General features: G+C 40.1%; 1 protein-coding gene across 12 annotated transcripts in view; it reads left to right on the top strand.

Moving 5' to 3' along the window:
• Positions 1-17,417, top strand: part of FN1 (fibronectin 1) — a 64,405-nt gene that overhangs the window by 30,446 nt on the left and 16,542 nt on the right. For 3 of the 12 annotated variants that reach the window (XM_034655138.1, XM_034655131.1, XM_034655130.1), the window contains exons 21-34: positions 2,084-2,178; positions 3,594-3,762; positions 4,345-4,431; positions 4,678-4,869; positions 6,175-6,447; positions 7,565-7,747; positions 9,795-9,884; positions 11,142-11,411; positions 12,316-12,432; positions 13,097-13,261; positions 13,779-13,934; positions 14,610-14,723; positions 15,535-15,804; positions 17,013-17,200. In XM_034655138.1, the coding sequence (XP_034511029.1) occupies positions 2,084-2,178; positions 3,594-3,762; positions 4,345-4,431; positions 4,678-4,869; positions 6,175-6,447; positions 7,565-7,747; positions 9,795-9,884; positions 11,142-11,411; positions 12,316-12,432; positions 13,097-13,261; positions 13,779-13,934; positions 14,610-14,723; positions 15,535-15,804; positions 17,013-17,200 (2,369 nt within the window). The remainder of the gene's footprint in view (positions 1-2,083; positions 2,179-3,593; positions 3,763-4,344; positions 4,432-4,677; positions 4,870-6,174; positions 6,448-7,564; positions 7,748-9,794; positions 9,885-11,141; positions 11,412-12,315; positions 12,433-13,096; positions 13,262-13,778; positions 13,935-14,609; positions 14,724-15,534; positions 15,805-17,012; positions 17,201-17,417) is intronic. The other 9 variants (XM_034655142.1, XM_034655135.1, XM_034655133.1 and 6 more) reach the window with 3 other exon arrangements.

The raw sequence follows: 17,417 nt of genomic DNA, 5'->3' as shown, positions 1-17,417 counted from the left end.
TTGAACTTTAAGTACTCTCTGAGGCTGTAAACATCAGTACGGCTTGCATATTTTTGCAATTGCTGTAAGTTTCTGTAGCTCTTCACTGTCTTACCTCGCTTAATTCTGGGAATAACGTTTCTGGATTTTGTAACTTGTGCTAAATTCTTAAAAGCAAATGTGAGGGTGGAGTGGTGGGGGGTGGGCTGTTTCTGGGGAAAATGCAGCTTACTCCTTTATAAATAGGGCAAATTTTATTTCTTTAACAGCCAGGCTGTGCTTCACCTAACAAAGTCTGCCAGAACCCATAACTCATACTTACAGTCACATCCTTTGTTTGACATCAGTTTGTGGGTTTGTGGTTTGGAGATTTTCCTGTAATGGTCTTCCCAGGCAGAGAGCATCATCTTAAACTTGGGAAGATTCTAGCTTGCTGGCTCAAGCAATAGAAAACACCCAGTCTTAAAGCCCAAGACAGTTGAAGAGAATGTAATTTGTGAAAAAGTTGTGGCTTCCACAGATGTTCTGTGCAAGAAACTGCTTGCTCTCTGGATCATTTTTTGTGGCCATTAACGTGGTCCCACGGGGCAAGCCACGGCATTTTGGCAAAGTCAGCAGCAGCCAAGTGGTGTATGATTTCAGAGACTCTGGGAAGGGATCATGGGTCACCCGTTCTGGTTCCCCCGAAGACACCATTGAAATAATAACGTAGTTAGGAAACAGCTCACTAAACCTGTAGAACTTCAGGTCAGCCATTAGAGCAGTCATTACAGAGTAGCCCACACACGTATTTTATTTTTTTTTCCACAGAGTATTTTCAAATCAATTTTTAAAATCATACATTCAAGTCCAATAGGAGAATTGCAGCGGTGCCCAAATCCCTACATGGTTGAAGGGAAAACAAGTGACTGGAGCTGAGGAGTGAGCAGGGTCTTAAGATTCTTTTAATCTCCACTGTGTACCTCCGGAGGATCACTGTCTCTCCAGCCATTCATAATTTAGCATAAATGCATTTAATAGGTTTTTTTTTTTTCTTTCCCCTGTGGACACAGAATTTGGTTGGGACATAAAAAGGAAGGAATTATGAAGGCACCAAACATTGACCCAGGCTGGCAACACACTCAAAGCCCTTGAATTTGACCCACCCTGTTCAGATGTCTTGGCTTCTCAGACCTCACCAGCAACCAGTTATTGAAATGCTTATTCCCCTTATTACCAGATTTAGTTGTTCAGCTGATTATATTTTAGAGATTCTAAATCTGTAATAAGATTTGTAGACAGTTGAAAATGTCTTTCTTAAGTGCGTATACACATACTTTTTTTTCTTCTTTTCTTGTTTTTTTTTTAAAGTAATACTTTCACTGAGAGAAATAACAGCGAGGTCAGGATGCCAAGAGATGCAAAATTAAATTGTTATAATTCTTAATTCCAGTGGCAGAGTACTAAATTTTTGTAATATGATTCTCCTAGATGGATAATCACATATTTAAGGAATCTTTAGAATTTATAAGTACGTCCATAGTGGCAGATTTTGTTTAACTTTCATATGGCTTTTCTCATTGCAACCAAAAATAATTGACCATTGTTACAGAATAACTCAGCATAGAGCTATTTTCAGATCACATTCTATAATTTAACAATTGTTCTCAAATTAATGATTTAAAAAGCAGAATGATAATCAATTTGTGGTGGCCAGTTTTACTTTTCAAATGGGATTTTATACTACTATAGAGGGAAATTTATTGTCATAAAACTCAAATCCCAGACTCGATGAAAAGACACAAGTCAAAGAATCCAAGGACTCCAAAGTGTCTTTGGAGGTCATTTAGGCCCTTGTTACTGAAGTATGATTCATGGACTGGCAGCATCGGCATCGCAGAAATGCAAACTTCTAGCCCCACATTGGCCCTGCGTTTTAGCCAGGTGTCAGATAATTTGTGTGGCACATGAAAGATTGGGAAGCATTGACCTACTCCAAATTCCCACCCAGTGAAGGTTATGACATTCAGGGTCCACTAGCTGGGTAAACTGAGGCTCTCTGTACATTCTGTGCCATCGTCTGTGATTCCAAGATTTGAACACATGCATTGATTCTCTTTCACAGTGCAGCCTCTGAGCTCCATTCCACCTTACAACACGGAGGTCACTGAGACCACCATTGTGATCACATGGACACCTGCTCCAAGGATTGGTTTTAAGGTAAGTTGCGGATATTCCTAATCTCTTGTGATACAGCCCTGAAGTGCCCTCCTGTTCCTGGATGTGGTAGAAACAGGGTGTTTGGGAGTCAGGAGACCTGGGTTTTGTTAGCTGCCTCCGTCTGTGCCTCTCTGACCACATCAGGTATAACATGACCATTCCCTCACTGAATTGCTGGAAGGATGGACCGAGGCCATCGGAGTGCTTTGCAAAGGATAAAACATTAGTATGGAACTGTTGCTGTGATCTGATTTTCTCTATCCTTTCCCCTAGGGAACTGCATTTCAAAATAGATCGGGAAATGCCTTTTGTTGTGTTGTTGTAAATGGGTGTCAACAAGTTCACGAAAACCAATTTAGGGAGACCAATTAAACTCAGAGTCACTTAAAAATCACATTTCCATCCAATCAGTTTCATCTCCACTTGTTCAAAGCCCCTTGGGTGACTCTCTTAATAGAAGTTAAGATTAAGGTCTTCCCTGTAGATATCTGGATTCATGTTCTTTAAAGTAATGATATTAGGGAAGTGATGAATGCAAATGAATATGTTTAAAAGAATTCTTTTCTTTGGCAGTTAGAGTGTGGGGAGAGAAATATTTATTATAATTGGAAATCAAGACTAAATCCCCATGATTGCTTGTTTAAAAAAATACACCAAAGGTCACTTCTTTTTTGAAATATGCAAATGGCCATATTGATGATTATGGTACTTATATAGAGAGAAGCCCTTTTTGAAGCTTGCTGTTTTAAATTTCCCTTAATTGTGTCATTCTGACTTTCAGAAGGCTTATAACCTACAAAGGACGTCTCTAGAGTTGAACACTGTTTGATGAGAGAATATTACTTAGGTTTTGAAATAAAATATTAAAAAATTGAAAATTATGGGCACATTCACTTTAATTCTTCTTTTATAATATATTGTCCTGCAGTTTAAGCTATGAACATACTTCTTCAAAAGGAATGTTTCTGAAGTACAAAATGTTAAAGGGGCTGCTACCTTTAGGTTGAATGTTCATAACTCATTAAAGAGAGCGCTGGAGGATTTCTTCCAGCAACAAAGACAATAGAAATGAACTGCCATGTGGCCCAAAGCCCCCGTGTGCTTCTGGTTTATATCTGGAGATTATTGATCAAGCAAAACAGCATGTAATGACATTTTTCCAGAACCTTCCATGACAAACCAATGTAATGCAGTTCTGGAAGTCACCTTTCCCACTTTGGCCCCCCAGTCCAAGGAACTTCCTGCTAAAGTGTCTAGTAGAGCTAAAGGCAGGCCCCAACTTATCCCCTAATCAAAGCACGGTGTGCAGTATGCACAGGCATTCACGTTATCTACAGCATAACCACAACCTTTCTGCAAAAATCCAGCTCTGGAAATACTTGTCCTTGGTGTTTATTTGGCTTTCCTTCTTCTAGCTGGGTGTACGACCAAGCCAGGGAGGGGAAGCCCCGCGAGAAGTGACTTCAGAAACAGGAAGCATCGTTGTGTCCGGCCTGACTCCAGGCGTGGAATACGTGTACACCATCTCAGTCCTGAGGGATGGGCAAGAGAGAGATGCTCCAATTGTAAAGAAAGTAGTGACACGTAAGAGGAGTTCTTTGCCTCTTTTAGTTAAACCTGGTCTGATTTTTAAAAATAGCTTTTAAAAATCACTTTTTGCTCCTGATAATGGCACAAGGGGAAGATCCCATCCCTATATCTTATTAGCTATTGCTAAATTTGGGGCAGCAAGTTCAACTCATCTCATATATTCTGTGCCATCAGAACTGTTCTTTCCACATCAAAAATATTTATGAACTGGCAAGACAGGAAGAATTTCAATAGTATTGCAAAATTGTTAACTGTAAAAAGAAATGCTGTCAGAGAATCGCTGTCCACCATGGTTTCAGAGTGTAACTTCTATATTTTTACTGATTCTTGAAAAGAAGGAAGGGAGGGGGAAGGGAGAAGGAGAAAGAAAAGAAAAGAAAAGAAAAGAAAAGAAAAGAAAAGAAAAGAAAAGAAAGAAAGAAAAAGAAAGAAAGAAAGAGGAAGGAAGGAAGGAAGGAAGGAAGGAAGGAAGGAAGGAAGGAAGGAAAGAGAAGAAGAAAGAAAGAAGAAAACTTTCCACAGGTCAAGTGCTTGGTGTTAGCTTTAACTTTTAATTTAAAATTTTGTTCTGCATAGCACTGTCTCCACCAACAAACTTGCACCTGGAGGCAAACCCTGACACTGGAGTGCTTACCGTCTCCTGGGAGAGGAGCACCACACCAGGTAAGCCTGGGATGTATCAAAGGGCAAGGCGTTGGTGATCACTCCCCTGTTCCAAGAGTTTCTTTAAACCGAGGATATTAATACCTGCCTCAAAGGGTCATTGTGGCACTGAGTAACAGGAGAGTCCTCAATAAATGCCAAGTCTTTCTCCTTTCCCCTTTGCGGGTCCATCACTGGAGTCCAGTTTAATGTGCCCTGCGTCACAAATGCTCTGTGCAGTAACTTCCTCCTTTCTGTTTTTTTTAGACATTACTGGTTATAGAATTACCACCACCCCTCTAAATGGACAACAGGGATACTCTTTGGAAGAAGTGGTCCATGCAGATCAGAGCTCTTGCACCTTTGAAAACCTGAGTCCTGGCCTGGAGTACAATGTCAGTGTTTACACTATCAAAGATGACAAGGAAAGTGTCCCTATCTCTGATACCATCATCCCAGGTAATGGAAAAATAAGCTGTTATCGTAAGAGTGGCAGTTTCAGTGAGAGGGGGGATTAAGATCTTAATCCCCAGGTGGTTGAGGGTGTCAAGTACATTTGGGATTTAGTTCTGACCTCCCAACCACACTCTCCAAAACCAGGAAGTCAAAGCAGCTGTTTGGACAAATGCTTGCTGTTAACACCGCTTTCCTGTCTGCTTCACCAGGATGCTCTTTGTGGTGATGGGGATGTAATGGACTGGCCACCATGGCATTAACTCTGTACTGTCCGCTCACGTGGAAATATTACTAAAACGATGTCATGTGTCTGTCCTCGGTACTGACAGGCTAAAAGTAATATGGTAAATGCATCCCATCGGCACATTTGTCCCTGATTTTACAGTCCGTATCAATTTTGAACAGCTGTCTATAAAATCGTGCCTGTCTCCATATGTGAGCATTGACATAGCACTTGGTTGACATGTTCAATTCTTCATCTTGCAGTTTCAAATCCTTCCTTTATAAAACTGAAAATAAAAGAAAGAAAGAAAGCCTCACCTTCGGGTGTTCTTTCTCACGGACTGAAAGACAACATTGAGAAGACCTATCTAGGGATAGGTTTGTTATTTGTCCAAAATTGGATTGTGACAGAATGAAAGCATTGGACAAATTGTGTTCTCCTTTGCACTATTTGGTAGAATGTTTTTACTAATGCTGATTAAATAACTTTGATTATGAATTAAACAAAATATTGGCAGTGGTCTTGGACTCAAGTCTATCTGTCTTCCTCCTGAATGGAAGGCACATTTCACACCATATTTTCATAATGCATTAGCATCATGGCCATAATGTTGTCTTGAGTTTTTCTATAGGAAAAGAAGAAAAACTCACCAACCGATTTTTTTTTTTTTTAACCTTCTTCATGCAAGCTCTGTTTTCCTGCTAAAAAAAGTTTTGGCTTTTTTTTTTTTTTAAAGCATTGTTGATACTTATTACGGATATTATGTCTAGGTTCTAAGAATGGTTTTGACATCCTTAACAGGCCTATAATTTTTAAGAACCTGAGAGTTTCAAACTCTACTGTTTAGAGATACTTTTCAAATGCAAGAAAATCCCCAAGAATATTGTAACCTGTTTTATTCTCCCAGGGAAACAAACTATATTCATGATGCATTCAGAACTTTGGGAAAAGATCGCATATTACCATCATTGCTTTAACATTCTGTCAAGTTTGCCACTCGTAACCTGACGTACACTGCTTTATTTTTTCCTGTTTTTTGCCTCTATCTTCCTTTTGCCCCCCTCCCTTGCTTTGTAACTCAATAGAGGTGCCCCAACTCACTGACCTAAGCTTTGTTGATATAACCGATTCAAGCATCGGCCTGAGGTGGACCCCGCTAAACTCTTCCACCATTATTGGGTACCGCATCACAGTAGTTGCGGCAGGAGAAGGTATCCCCATTTTTGAAGATTTTGTGGACTCCTCAGTAGGATACTACACAGTTACAGGGCTGGAGCCGGGCATTGACTATGACATCAGCGTTATCACTCTCATTAATGGCGGAGAGAGTGCCCCTACTACACTGACACAGCAAACGGGTGAATTTTGAAAACTTCTGTGTTTGAGACATGGATGGTGTTGCATGCTGCCACCAGTCACTCTGGTTAAAGATGGATGTTTCATGGGAAAAGCCAGCAATTTGCCAGCCATTAAGAGAGGAAGGGTGGGTTGGGGCAGGTAAGGAATTGGATGGATATGCTAAACTGATTGGTCGAAAGCATATGCATGTGGTCTTAAATACATTTTCATTTAAACCACACATGTGCAGAAAATGAGAGAGAGTGGATCTGTTCGATACAAAATGGGAAAGGTTAGATGAATTTGTAGACCTGGGGTTTCTTTTTAAACACATCTTAATGAATACCAAATTGTGTAATGAGCACCAGTTAATAAGAAAGGTACTTCCAAAATGTACCATTATGCTTTTCTTTCTACTCTTTGATAAACCCTACCATCTTCCTTCTTTGTAGTTGACTAAAAGCCCAGTCAAATTTAGGGTGGATTGGAAGGGGGTTGTTTTGACATAGGAAGAAAAGAAACTTAGGAGCACAGTGGATTGCCTTGCCATGGCTAGGTAAAGAAACTCCTCTTTAACCAGTCTGGGGCTGAGCATGCAACATTACAAAGGTTCTCTGCCCTGCATGGTAAGAAACATGCCGAGAACCAATTTGCATGAACCTTTTCACTTGTAGGTAGAATTCACGGAGCGGGATCGTAGCGATGCCAGTAGCTGTAGTCATCTCGTGTCAGGGGAAATTTAGGACCCTCTTGTCTTTTTGTCTGTGTGCATGTTTTTCTTTGGAAAATACCGCTGTGTTTCTCTTTGCTGTGTGGCAACTTAAGCCTCTTCAGCCTGGGATAAAATAACTGTCAGTGGTATTAATAATGTACTTAAAATCCACATATTTGAAAGTAGATGCAAATTTTTCTTTGATATGTACTGATGGCAGAAAGGTTAAAGGGGCCTAACAGTACTGTGTGTAGTGTTTTATTTTTAACAGTAGTGACTGTGATCTAGATTAGATTTAGATTAGACTATTTGCATGATGATGACTCATTTCCTTTATGCATGAAATACGGTTTTTACCTTTCCAGCTATTTTTGTTAGCTTTAATTTTAAAATTCCCTTAACCTGGTCTTCTTATTTGAAACCAGCTGTGCCTCCTCCCACTGACCTGCGATTCACCAATGTTGGCCCAGACACTATGCGTGTCACTTGGGCCCCACCTCCATCCATTGAACTGACCAACCTCCTGGTGCGCTACTCTCCTGTGAAAAATGAGGAAGATGTTGCGGAGTTGTCAATCTCTCCTTCGGACAATGCAGTGGTCTTAACAAGTAAGCACTCAACTGTATCTGTTCAATAAATACTAAGCTAGAGCCCCAGGAAAGAATTCCAAGTTCACAGGGAGAGGCAACTAAGATCAAGACAGCTGCAACAAGACTATAAGCTAAACTCCAAATTGGATGTGCAGCTCTGTACCTTTGAAAGATGTCATGTTTATTGCTATTTTCATGTATGTATCTCCGAAATCCACAACGTTTTAAAGACCATAGTAGAAAAACACCAGCAGCGAAGTTAGAAGACTTCAAACAAACTCTGCTATTAGATGAGCACATAAAAATAAACGAATGTCAAGAGAAAATGTAGGACTACATCTAAATGTTTGGAGGGAGAAACAATGAGGATTGAAAATAATGTCACCATACCTGTTTTATTCTCATTTTTTAAAGAAGTGTCGGAGCAGGTAATCTCTAGCGTTTGAAAGCGTAGAAATGGTGACTTGTTAGGGTAGACAAGGACGCTGTTTGAACAAAGAGCCCAGAAGTGTAACTGGTACTTCAGAAAGAATCTGTTGGCAGGATTTCTCTGAAGGCTGAGGGCCTAGAAAAACAGCAACCATTTATGGAAATTGTGTCTTTCTAGATCCTACCTTCTTGAAATAGACATCGTTGGTTAAAGAAAATAGAAGGAGGCTGAGACATGGTGCTGTGTTTCCTGTCCATGTCCCTTCTCTTCCTTCTCACTAGAACAGTAACACATGAGAGCAGTGTAGGTTTCCACACAAGGAGAGAAAGAGCTCACATTTAGGTACAGTACCAAAGGATGATCTGAACACTTCCTTTATGTTGCGAACATATTTGAGAGCAGGAAAGGCAACTCAACATGACCGTAGACTCGGCTTCTTATTTCATGGCTGAGGGTGAGAACATCCTTCTATATGCATATCAACAGGGCTATAATTTCTGTTCTGGGTGCTCTGGAATCAGTAGTTACAGCACCGCTCAGTATAGCCCCTGCTTCAGGACCACTGGCTGCCCCACCAACTGGTCTCATGTTCATCATGTGTTCTAGATCCTGCTCTAGATGGCAAGGTAGCCATCTCTCCCCAGAGAAGCCATTATTACTCAGTTTTATAGATGAAGCAACTGAGGTCTTTGGTGGTTAAGAAGATACACCCTGGGCAAGCAGGAAAAAGGAACGTGGGGTCTGAGCAGCTAAGCCTTGCATGGGCCTCTACAGAAATGGTGTGGAGGGGAATGGGGTCTACCGAGTAAGAATTCAGAGATTAGAAACCTTACTCTGTACTTTTTTGGGGACCTCAAAACGAGAGAAGAAGATACTCAGGAAAGTGTATGTAATTTTTTAAAGTATTTTGTTCTTACTTTAATGTGGCAGAAACAATCACTTTCCCCATGGACTATGACTCTTTTCCAGTAAAGGTTAATTATTAAGACCACTGGTCTTGGCCTGGGTCAAATCCTTTATGATCTCAGGCAAGTATGTCAAAGAAGACAGCTTCTCTGTGCCTCCATTTTCTCATGTGTAAAATGAGGACAGTTGTAAACCAAAGTTTTGGAGGTGATGGATACATTCATTGTCATGAATGTGGTGATGATTTCACAAGTTCATACATATGCCGAAACCTGTCAAAACTGTACACTTTAAATATTTGCAGTTTATTGTATGGCTGTAAGTCTGCTTTAAATAGTAGGAAACTACTTCCTAGGGTTATTGGTGATGAGTCAATGATAATCCACAGTGGCATGGTCATTATTATCACATGCCCTCAACAGACGTAATATTAAGTGGATGACAGAGATAATACTACGTGGCAGCAACCATCTTATCGCAGATCTGGCTGAATCATACTCTCAGAAGTGCATCTGAGGGTGGGGCTTAGAGATGTTAGAGGGCAAGCTGACCTTTCCTTATTAACTCATTACAGCCCCCCTCCAGGTAGCAACATTCACATCAGTATAAGCAGGTTACGGGACTCAGTTTTTGCGTATATTGTTTTATCCATTGAAATAGTCCTGAGGGTGCTTTACTTTTTCATGCTTTTGAGCATAATTTAAAAATAAGTCCCCCTTGCCTCCTCAGATCTCCTGCCTGGCACAGAATATTTGGTCAGTGTCTCCAGTGTATACGAACAGCACGAGAGCGTACCTCTCAGAGGAAGACAGAAAACAGGTGAGTCATGTCAGCAGCATGCTGATCAAATAGCTTTTACCTACCAATTTTAAATGGCAGAATGGAATGCTGCTTCTAAAAATACATCTCCATTTTTGTGGTGGTAGTGGCGCTTATAGCCTTGTCATTACTTTCTGATCACTGGTCTTAAAAATTAAATGACACTTCTGCAAGTATTACCCTGACTTTCAGTCATTAAGATTATACTCTCAGCTTCCAGAAAGGACTCAAAATAGTCCAGAAACATTGCTGTCTCTCCTTTTAAAAAATCTCCCAAGAACAATATAATCTCGGTTATTTAGAGATGGTGAACATTCCTTCTCATTAGGCAGCTCTAAGACTGACCCAACGCTGTCATTGCCATGGAAGTCTTTTCCCTCCTTTGCTAAGCCAACAAGTTTATCTCTTTTTTCTGTTTGATGAAATATCCATTTGCTATGTAAAGAAGTTGAATTGAATCCCATAATATTACATTTCTTCTTTAATATGAGGGCTTCTATTAATTTTTCCCTTTTAAAAAAGTGTAATGTGGTATATCCATTAATTTATTTATTATAGTCTGCTTGGTTCCAAAACTTTGTGATATCTCAATTTATTATTACTAAAATAAAAATGTTCTGGAAGGCCCAGAGAGATTAAGTGATTTGAATTTGAGATAAACTCTAAATTCTTATTAATTTTTCTGCAGTACACTGAATTTTCAATTCATGAGGATTTACGTGCATTATAATATGTCCAGGATGATGTCTTATTTTAGTTTTTGAGAGTTTTATGTTTGGCATTATTACTACCCTGTTGACCTATCAATTTCCTCTTGAGTGCGGAAAGCTTCTTTGAGAACCAAACACTTGACTTGAGAGTGGGCATATCTTGCCTTATTTTGAGAGACACACTTACAGAATAAAAACATAGAATACTTGAACACTGAAGCATTTGAAAATAATTCCCAAAATATCTTAAACACCTGTCTTCCAAAGTGATGCAGAAACCTTTGGTAACAACATGTATAAACCACTCGGATTACTTAGCGAAAGAAAAAAGAAAAGAAAGCTTGACATGGCCATTTGGAACTGGGTCAGTTTATGATTTTGAAATTTATGTGTGGCTTACAATAAGTGCATCACGACCTGAAGTTTATGGCAATCTATTGCGCTACTGAGAAAGGACAGAAACACTGGCTGTGTGTTACCTGCCTACGTTCTTCCTCACCTCCTAAACTGGTGATGTCTTTTTTTTTCTCCTGGGTGGAAACAACAGGTCTTGATTCCCCATCTGGCATTGACTTCTCTGATATCACTGCCAACTCTTTCACTGTGCATTGGATCGCTCCTCGAGCCACCATCACTGGCTACCGGATCCGCCATCATCCTGAGCACACTGGTGGGAGACCTCGGGAAGATCGAGTGCCCCCCTCTCGGAATTCCATCACCCTCACCAATCTCAATCCGGGCACAGAATATGTGGTCAGCATCGTTGCTCTGAATGGCAGAGAAGAAAGTCCTCCCTTGATTGGCCAACAGTCAACAGGTAACTTGTTTTCTGGTCTGCAAAGAAACTCAGAGGACTTTCTGGGCAGGTGGTATCTCCTGGGAAACAACTTTGTGTTGTCTAAGTCATCATCTCTTAAAAAAATAGATTGTGGTTATGAGGCATAGGGAGAGAAGTGAGAGAATATGTAGAGAAAATCTCCTTCTTAGACTCTATTGAAGATAATTTTTTTATCATAAAAAATTTCTTACTGGATATGGATTTTTATGCATTTCTAATACCCAAAGTTTTATTCAAAATATTAAGAAAATCCCTGTTTCAGAGTTCTCTTAAAAGCAGAATTATTTTAATGAGATAGTGTCAGTATTTTTAGGAGATAGATGCTGAGGTACTTTATGGGAGAAGTAGCATCATGATACCGGTACCTCGATCTCATATGGATTAACAAGAAGAGAAAGACACAGAAAGAGAGACAAGCACATGTGGCAAATGTGACCAATAAACAAATGCCTGAGAGAAGGGAATATAGGTGTTCATCATATTATTTTTGTAACTTCTCTGTTGTTTTAATTTTTTTAAGTAGTCTCCACGCCCAGCGTGGAGCTCAAACTCACGACCCTGAGATCAAGACCTGAGCTGAGATAAAGTCAGACGCTTACCTGACTGAGACCCTCCAGGCGCCCCTGTTTTAAAATTTTTCGAAATAAAAAGTTGAAGGAAAAAAATGCTTCAATAAATTTGTAATAATCATCTTATCATAATTTGAATTGCCTCCTAAACCCCTTCCTTTGAATTGCGCATAATTTTTAATTCTGCTAATTTTGTATAATATTTACATTATTATACGTAGGAATTATAAAGGCAGTTATCTGAAAAATGAGCAGAGTGAATCTGGGTATCATTTGAAAGTTATAGATGTGGAAACCTTCCCTTGTTTTTCTAGTTTCTGATGTTCCAAGGGACCTGGAAGTCATTGCTGCAACCCCCACCAGCGTGCTGATCAGCTGGGACGCTCCTGCTGTCACAGTGAGATATTACAGGATCACCTATGGAGAAACAGGTGCGTTAGTAAAATGCTATTTCACTGCGATCAAGTCAGATTCTGTTGCGGGTAACCTCAAAGCCCAAGGGCGGATGAATATTTAAAGAGACTTTGGCCAGTTCATTCAGTGGGAGCCTTGTCTCTTCCAAGAACATGTGGAAAAATCTGTATGTTCTAATTGGTGGCGAAACCAAGATATAATATACTACTACTGAAGGAGGAACAGTAGAGCTGAGGAAGAAAGAATCACAAATTCACAAATACATTATCAGTGGTGAAATAATAAGTGATTTGTATTTTTCTTACTTTCCTATATTTTCAAAATTTTATTTAACATGAATGTATTGCATTAATATTTTGAAAAAGGAACACAATACATGCCATCCTGTGTTGAGGACTTACCTTTTCTCCTTCTAATGTTAATCCACAACTCAGTGACATTTTAAAGTGCAATGTTAAAATAGCATCAACTGCAATTTTCTCCCAATTTTTACACACTTACTAAGGGTTCACCACATGCATAAATAAATATGTTCCTGTGGGGGCCCTATTAATAATACTCTTTTAAAGGGAATAATCAAAGTTGTGACTAAGTGCTGTCTCAATATGTTAATGTCGTGACTCAGCAATCCCCAACTATTTCTCAGTCCCTCATGCTTCGAGCTAACCTGTTTTCACACAGGAGGAAATAGCCCTGTCCAGGACTTCACTGTGCCTGGGAGCAAGTCCACAGCTACCATCAGCGGCCTTAAACCTGGAGTAGACTACACCATCACCGTGTATGCTGTCACTGGCCGTGGAGACAGCCCTGCAAGCAGCAAGCCGATTTCCATTGATTACAGAACAGGTACTGACTCCTTCTCCGGGGAGACAGATAGGTTTTCAGTGTCCAACCAAGGTATCTTCCTCATTGTGGAATTGCTCTTCTTTTTTAATAAGAGGAAGCAACACAGACAGCTAACAGAGTTTTGAGCCAGATATTCAAAGCAGCACCGCAAAGGGCAGAGATTTTGTCTATTTTGTTAATGGATCTGTTCCGTGTGCCTACAATAGAGACAGGCGTAAGGGGTGTTCAGTAAGTATTTGTTAATGAATGAATGAGCTGATAAGGTAAGAAGACAAACACCTACCTGGAATATAGTTGCTTTGTGAATGAAACAGCCATCTTGAAAATAGGTTATGGTATCTAGACGCCTGCCCCACCTCCCAAAGGCAATCTCAGTGTTTCTGCAAAAGAAATACCAGGGAGTTGTTAATAGTAATAAGAGATCTTTCTGTGCCTACCAGGACTGGAAACAAGCCTTGTCCATTCTTGTCCCCCATGGGCTGGGGCGTCACTGGTTTCTCCTTGTTTTTATTTGTAGAAATTGACAAACCATCCCAGATGCAAGTGACTGATGTTCAGGACAACAGCATTAGTGTCAGGTGGCTGCCTTCAAGTTCCCCTGTTACTGGTTACAGAGTGACCACTACTCCCAAAAACGGCCCAGGACCATCAAAAACGAAAACTGCAGGTCCAGGTAAGAATAACCAGCATCTCTCATACATCAGGGTAAACAGAAGAGGGCCACACAGTATGCTTTTTAAAATACACAGCCCCCTAGGTCTGAGTACTGTACATTTTCATTTCATATGTTGGAGTTTCCCCGTTTGTGAATTCAGGGCTTGAGATTGTTACAGACTCCCTCCGCAGCAGAATTTTTAGGAGAAGTGCATTTGATTTTCCATGCATGGTTCTGTTTGGTGGTATGGACATCTTGCACTATTAGATCTCTCTTTGTGGTTTTATTTAGTCATGCACACAAAGGAGAGTGATGGCCTAACTTCTTAAGATCCTTTTAGCTCTTGTTTTAGTTTTTATATAAAATCCTGGTAAAATTAGGATCCTTAGGCAAAATCTTAAAGTCAAACTTATTTTCATTTTTTCCAAGAGCAGCATCATTCATTGTTGGAGACATCATATTAAATTTTAGAGTGTATCCTTTAGTTTGACTTCACTCCAATATGGCAATTTGTATTAGCAATGAACATATCTGTCCAAGAGAAATCATATCTGACTCATCCATGTCTTCATGGTAATTCTACAAATGAAAAATCCAGGCCACCAGGCATTTATTACCAAACTCGGACAGTCACTTTGCTGGCCTTACAGTGGACGACACAGATGCTGTATTTCCTTTTCACTCTCTTTGCAGATCAAACAGAAATGACCATTGAAGGTTTGCAGCCCACAGTGGAGTATGTGGTTAGTGTCTATGCTCAGAATCAACATGGAGAGAGTCAGCCTCTGGTTCAAACTGCAGTAACAAGTACGTAAAGAATTCTTCTTTCCCATTTTCAAAGTCAGTTTTGTTCTTAGGCATCTGAATGCCCTCCTCATGTCTTTTGCAATTACACCTAGAGAAAGCCAACTCGGTTAGTTTGTTATCTTGAGCTGAGCCCTTTACAAACATTTTTCCTTCTTGGTGCCAAGCAATGAACATCCAGGGAAAGATCATCGTAGTTGCTGTGCTTTGAATTTCTTTTGCTCAAATGGCCTCAGCAAAATCTTATTTGCCTATAGCAAATCTACAAAATATTTTGCCTGGACCTTCTTTTCTACGACTGGATGGTAAAGTTGATTGCAGCGTGCTTCATGAAGCCATTATGTTTGGAGCATTTGGAAAACTGTCTAGAGCAGCATTTTAATGTAAATAGTAGAGAGGGGAAGAGAAGAGTTAAAGAAAGATTATAATAATCTGAATCTGGCATTGAAAATCAACCTTACCATTTCCAAGGTATAGAAAATCCAGGTCTATGAGACTAACATCACACTGCAAAAACAAATCTTGGTATAATATTGTAAAATTACTATAAATAAATCCTCATTGTGGGGACATTTTGCAAGGTGTCTATGTGTCTCACATACACCTACATCTTAATAAGTAATGTAACATTAATCTTTTCTAAACCAAAAAAAAACTTAATCAAGTGTCAAGTAATTTTCCATTTGATAGTGGGTTAATTGGAGTTGAATTCATCAGAGAAAATGGTATCTGCAGGACTGCTTTGCACGTTATAAAAATGCTTATTTCACAACTTGCTTTTCACATAACCTCTTACCATTAATTTGCCTAACAGACATTGATCGCCCTAAAGGACTGGCATTCACTGATGTGGATGTCGATTCCATCAAAATTGCTTGGGAAAGCCCACAGGGGCAAGTTTCCAGGTACAGGGTGACCTACTCGAGCCCTGAGGATGGAATCCATGAGCTATCCCCCGCACCTGATGGTGAAGAAGACACCGCAGAGCTGCAAGGCCTCAGGCCGGGTTCTGAGTACACAGTCAGTGTGGTTGCCTTGCACGATGATATGGAGAGCCAGCCCCTGATTGGAACCCAGTCCACAGGTATACCGTTAACTGCACCACAGGGTGCTCCCGGGCGCGGCGGCTTTACGCCCTGCTGAATGAGCTACACTTTATTGGGCTATTGAGTCCCTGTAAGGGGGTTAAAAAAAAAAAAAAAAAAGCAGCCTCTCTATTAGGAAAGACCCTCTTTAGAAAGGAATCGCCATAAACAATAAAGTTTAGGTGATATTCAGATACAGTCTAATAAAGGGAGGTTTTAGAATGGCTTGGCTTGTAAATAAGGCCATAGAGTGAGACATTTGAAGATGATACTAAAATTGTGGATTATTCCTGAAACCCTGTCTCCCTGTGGTTACGACACTCACTGTGCATGAAGGAAAGAAGTTTGGCATCCTATAACTTACTCTAAAAAAGGAATCCAAACTGGGCCATTTCCTAGCAGCGTGATTCTGAGAACGCGTAGGTAAGACCTTCCTTCTCTGGTTAGATATCAGGTGCTGAGTGTGTGATTTGCTTAAAGGATTGAGAATCAGACACATAGGAAATGGTTTAGGGCAAATGCTTTCCACAATACTGTATCCTCCTGTGCTTTGTTTCTGAAGCAGAGTGGAATGCTAAATTTGTGTCCTTGTGACAGCATCAACCCTGGGGGTGACTATCTGTGTTATTGCTCTTTGCTTCTCTTTTCTGCTTCTGTTGTGAGCCAATTTTCTTCTTATGCTGCACCACAGAGAATACTTCAAATTTAGCAGCACTAGCTGCTGTGGGGTTCAAATAAAGAGGATAAAAACATAATTCTATCTTTGGGGGGATGGACTACTCTGTGAAATGTTTTTCCATACAGAGATCATTTATCTAGGAAAAGGGCTATTGCTCATCTTTCCATACAAATGGAAAATCAATCCTAATGGCCAATAAACCATTCTGATGTTTTGTTTTTGTTTTTATTTTTTAAGGGAAAGCAAAAAAAAAAAATGACTTCTAAAATCTCAAGTCTCTCAGACTTCTGGCATTTACCCAAGTGCCTCCAGTGATTCTAAGAATTGGTGGATATAAAACACATTTTTTCAGCAAACATTTTCTTTATTTTGTATCCTTTCTTGTACTTTCTCATACTGAATCTTTGCTTGACCAGGGGACCCACCTAACCCAACAAGCACAATCTATTCTACTTCTTGGAATTCACTTTATTTTCCCTCTTCCCCAGTTCCTATAAGATAACCTCTAACCAATGACCATCCCGACAGCCATTCCTGCACCAGCTGACCTGAAGTTCACTCAGGTTACTCCAACAAGCCTGACCGCCCAGTGGACGGCACCCAATGTTCAGCTCACAGGATATCGAGTGCGGGTGACCCCCAAGGAGAAGACTGGACCAATGAAAGAAATCAACCTTGCTCCTGACAGCTCATCTGTGGTTGTGTCAGGACTCATGGTAAGAAGTGCCCTTTTTCCCTGGAATAAGGTACAGTTGGCCTTTGAACAACGTGGTTTTGAACTGTGTGGGTCCACTTCTAGATGCTGATTTTTTTCTATAGTACAGGACTATAAATGCATTTTCTCTTTTTTAGATTTTATTAATGTTTTCCTTTCTCTAGCTTACTTTATTGTAAGAATACAGTATATAATACAAATAACATACGATGTTTGTG

The sequence above is a fragment of the Ailuropoda melanoleuca genome, chromosome 2 (assembly GCF_002007445.2).
Source record: "Ailuropoda melanoleuca isolate Jingjing chromosome 2, ASM200744v2, whole genome shotgun sequence".
Lineage (NCBI taxonomy): Eukaryota > Metazoa > Chordata > Mammalia > Carnivora > Ursidae > Ailuropoda > Ailuropoda melanoleuca.
This window is presented reverse-complemented; position numbering and strand designations above follow the sequence as displayed.